At 34.1% G+C, this 4,865-nt stretch overlaps 1 protein-coding gene across 1 annotated transcript in view; it reads right to left on the bottom strand.

Annotated features, from left to right (window-relative positions):
* The window catches only part of LOC107455185 (uncharacterized), a 64,654-nt gene that overhangs the window by 15,713 nt on the left and 44,076 nt on the right, over positions 1–4,865 (bottom strand). The window contains exons 2-3 of the mRNA XM_016072665.4: positions 3,851–4,043; positions 82–164 (exon numbers count right to left, since the gene is read on the bottom strand). Coding sequence (XP_015928151.1) covers positions 82–164; positions 3,851–4,043 — 276 coding nt within the window. The remainder of the gene's footprint in view (positions 1–81; positions 165–3,850; positions 4,044–4,865) is intronic.

The raw sequence follows: 4,865 nt of genomic DNA, 5'->3' as shown, positions 1-4,865 counted from the left end.
ATATATAAGTATATATATATATATATATATAAGATGACGGTTATGAAATAAAATAAAAAAGAAGATAGGTATAATACATACAGCATTGCCTACAGCTAGAGCTAATGTTGTAATGAGCCAAATAGCATTGAGAACTAAAGCTGCGATGACTATTTCAAACATATCTGAAAAAGATAAAATAATTTCTCATTATTTAAGCAAATTAGTCTTATTAGATTTTTATCTTTAGATAAGAATCAGGAAGGTAAAATTAAATTGGCCTTTAAAATTAAAAATTAAATTATAATATATATTTTTCATTTTATTTTATTATATAAACTTGTTTTTTTTTATTATAATTTTATTTTGAAGATAAAAATACGTAAAATACATGTTTCTTATTATTTCGATAAAATTATAAGAAATATAATAAAAAATTAATAAATTGAAGGGTTGGAGCAATATAGTGATACTTTTCGAAGGAGACATTTTTTTACTTTAAGCTGTTTGATAGAATTGTTTTTAGATAGGTATTTTACTAGCACGATACAGGTCTTAGAGACGCTAGGAGAGGAGGGAAGGTGCATCCAAATTCGTACGCATGCATTTATAAAAGTACATTTTGAGATTTATAACATTGTTACTATAATCATAAGGTGATAAGTGCGTTGGGGGAAAAATATGTAATAAAGGAGGAAAAAAGTGTGACATCATTTATTGATTATTGTCTAGCTATAAGTTCCACTTTTTCTTTTTTTTTTACTTCTAACTGCATTACTTTCAGAGGACATTATTCTCATTCTCATTGCCACTAGATGGCAGCACAGGACACAAAACCATCTTGTTGGAGACCACCAAAAACCGTTCAATTGAATAATTAATGATTGAAATGGGCTGCAGGTGGCGTAAAGTAGATTTCTCCATCTATGGCAACACTTCGCATGCTTTCACCATTAGCGTGTGGAGAGTCATAGAAGGAAGTACGTTACTTTCTGTCTTGATTTTCATCTAGATTAAAATCTTTTAAGTTGGGAAGTTATATGGAACTGAAAACTTCATTAAACTTAGTTCTGGTAATTTTCATGGAAATTTTAAAAAATATTTATATTAATTAAAAACGAAAAATACTAAGAAAAGGAAAAATATCGTAGTACATTCTTAAACAAAAGAAAAGAGGAGGGGAAGCATGGGACCAGTCTCCCCCCCCCAGATGGCGTATTCCAGCGTAGCAATCGCCAATATGAACTATGCCTATGTGAAATATTTATCTAAGTTTCGGTCCCGCTAGGGGCCCTAACTCATTCATCCCAGTGGGGTTAAATGGTGTTTAGCCTAAGCTCAATTCAGGTGGGGGTTTATGAATAAAATTCACAGTGAGTTAAATATAAAGAGAAGATATATACAAAAGATATTACAGAAATCGAAGTAGAATCTCAGCTCCTGCCTGCCTTGCCTCCCCCCTTGCGGGCTTCATTGGTGCACAGACAAGAGCCTTGATTTGTCGAAGAGAAATAATTACAATTAGGCGGTGAATCGTTTAAAAAGAACGCCGTCTGAGTGAAAAAATACCGTTGCCGGGCTGTAGTTAATGTTATCTCTGAGAAGTTCAAAGTCAAAAATTTGGTTGTAGTTGCACATTGTGCAGCTTGTCGCGTCTTTGAAAAATGCGGCACATAGTAGAACTATGTGTTCTTGCATAGAGTTAGTTAATTTTTAGGTCATTTCTAATATCGCTCTCTCTAAGTCTGCGGGGAGCTCCCGTGAATCTTCTGATCATTTTATTTTGGATGGTTTCCAATTTTCGCTTTTGTGTAGGCTTTAAAGCGCTCCAAGCTGGGGCTGCATAACTGATTATTGGTCTTATACATTGCAGGTATAAGGTCCTTTTTGTTTTGAGGGCTAATTTTGAGTAATGACTCAGAATTGGTTTGAGGGATTGGAATGCACCTTCAGCCTTAGCAGTTATTCTCGAGATATGAGAGTTCCATTTCATGTTATGGGTGAGGGTCACTCCTAAGTAGGTTGCTTTTTTAACCACTGGAATTAGTTCATTGAATAATAGGAGGTCACTATTCTTAATTTTCTTCTTATTGTCCTTTCTCATAATAAATCAAAAGGATTTGCTAGCATTAATGGAGATTTTCCAGTCTGCACACCATTCCTCGATGTTTGGGATGATTTGCTTTAGATTCTTAATAGCGTAGTTGGGGTTCAGTGATTTGCTGAGTATCGCTGTGTCATCAGCGTAATATGCAGTACAAATATTATCTCTCTCGTTAAAATTTGGGAAGTCGGCAGAGTAGATCAGATAGAGGGTTGGGCCCAGAATCGAGCCCTGGGGTACATCGGCATGAATTGATCTGACTGTGGATGTGCAGTCGTTAACTTTAATGTGAAAAGTCCTGTTATTTAAGTAGCTGTTTATAAGTAGAATCAGGTCATTTGGGATTTTGTAGCTATTTAATTTGTAGATGAGGCCCTGATGCCAGACGCGGTCAAAAGGTTTGACCACGTCCAACATCAGAAGGGCAGTAGTCTCATTTTTGTAGAAACTCCTCGAAATTTCCTCAACAATACGTACCAGCTGTTTCATGGTTGAAAGACAATCCCGAAAGCCAAACTGTTCATTCGGTAGGAAAGTAAGGAAGGGTTTTAATCTGTTAAGGATGGTTCTTTCATAAATTTTTAAGAAGGCCTTTGACAGACTTATGGGCCTGTAGCTGTTAGGTTTTAAGAGATTCTTGCCCTGTTTGGGGAACAGCACAATCTGGGCATGTCTCCATTGCTGAGGGAGGTAGCATTTATTCAGGCATGAGTTTAGGATGTTTTTAAGTTGCTCTATGACATTTGGGGGAAGGTATTTAATCATAACATTATTGATATTATCCATCCCCGGAGCTTTATTATTATGAAATTTGTCAATGAAACCATAGAGATCATCTACGGTGATAGGATCATTATCATTGTTTGGGGTATGCGAGTTGATATACTCATTATAGGTACTGAGAACATTCAAATCATTATTGATATTACTAGGTTCACTATTAATGGAAAAATGAGTTTCCATGGCGTCTGCGAAAATTTCGCTCTTATCGATGTCTGAGTATGTTTTACCAATGGAACCTAGGAGTGGCATATTTGTAGTCTTAGTACTTTTGAGTGCCCGAATCATATTCCAGGCTGTTTTATCTTGTGTAGTAAGACTCTCTACCTTATCGTCCCAAGTCTCCTTTTTAAAATCAGTAATTTCTTTTGAAGTAATGCCAATATGAAATGTGATCCCAAATTTTCAATAGTTGGTGTTTTCTACACTAGGGAATGCTGCAAGCTCTTGACTGCCTATACTTCCGGGTAAATATTTTTGGTGTGTTTTGAAGCCATTTGGCTCACAACGTGATCATTGTGTTTTGAGACTATCTTGAATGGTATTTCTTGTATACGTGTATTTCATTACCTGCTTTATTATTTGTGTTCGTTATAAGAATCGTCATTTGAGGACCTGTCATTTCAAGACGTAAGAATTGTTCTTTGAAAAAAGAATCTTTTTAAAACACTTCTTACTTAGAGCTCGAACAATATGCCTCTCAGAATAAGCAGTAGAAAGCAGCTGTATACTTTCTAACCGGAAATAGAGCAGGTCAAGAGCTCGAGACTGTTTTTGTTTACATTTATATTGAAAACACGATCCATTGTCTATCGATAAATCCAACTTTTCTTAAACTTCTATCTGTATTATTTTGAAAGTTTCTGGAATTGCCGCGTGATAACAGCACAGTACAAAAACCCATCTAATTGAAAACATGTTTTACCAAAAACCATTCTGTTTAACAATATGAAATGTTATCCCAAATTTTCAATGAAATTGACTTACGTTCCTCAACTGCTTTTTTGGATTTGATGTTATCACTGAGCGTAGTCCACAGATCTGTGACATTGTCTTCGGAATGGTAAAAAGATTCCTCCGTAGAATTGTCGTTTTCCACGACACTCGTTTCGTTCGAAGGGTCGTAGGACATTAACACAATGACTAGAATGTTCCATGAAAGTCCAAATATACTCTCCACCTAAAAGAGTACAAATGAATGTAATTAAAACCAATTGTGTAGAGTAATTTGCAAATACATCGGTGGTTGCAACTCAAAAAGAAGAAGCCGGCACTCAACACCAGCTGGTTGCGTTAGTATGACAAAAATAGCATGCTGTAGCTGGTTAAGGTCGAGATAAGTTTCTTTACATACGTTAGAATGTGAATTAACGTGAAGAAATACAAGGAAAATTAGAGTTAAAAATATAAAGAGGAGAAGAAAAATTACAACTAAATAAAATGTTTTCAATCTTCTTTTAAAAAATTTTAAAAAAATTATAAAGTTGGGAAACAAAATAAGGGAACGATTTAATCTAGTTGTCAGCTTACACAATTATATCAGCAAAAAAGTGCTTTTTAATATTGTATTAATAAAGCCAAAGCAAAATGTACATTTCGCTTTGGCTATATTAATTTAGTATAAGAAAGCACTTTTGTGGATGTAATCGTGAAAGCTGAAAACGAGTTGATATTTTTTCCGTATTTTGTTTTCAAACTTTTCATATTTATTAAATTTTTTAAAATTTTCTTTCAATTTTTTTAAAAAAACATTTTATTTAGAAATAATTTTCTCTTTTCTTATCTCTCTGAGTTAATCTCTCTATTTTTCTTTTTTTTATTGCTTTATGTATATATATATATATATATATATATATATATATATATACCCGAGTTTACTCGAGATAGTAAATGTTTGCAATCTCTACATACCCGAGTTTACTCGAGATAGTAAATGTTTGCAATCTGTACATACCCGAGTTTACTCGGGATAATGAATATTTGCAATCTATGCATACCCGAG

This window comes from Parasteatoda tepidariorum, chromosome 7 (assembly GCF_043381705.1).
Source record: "Parasteatoda tepidariorum isolate YZ-2023 chromosome 7, CAS_Ptep_4.0, whole genome shotgun sequence".
NCBI classification, from domain to species: domain Eukaryota; kingdom Metazoa; phylum Arthropoda; class Arachnida; order Araneae; family Theridiidae; genus Parasteatoda; species Parasteatoda tepidariorum.
The sequence above is the reverse complement of the archived record's forward strand: the minus strand, read 5'-3'. Positions and strand labels throughout refer to the sequence as shown.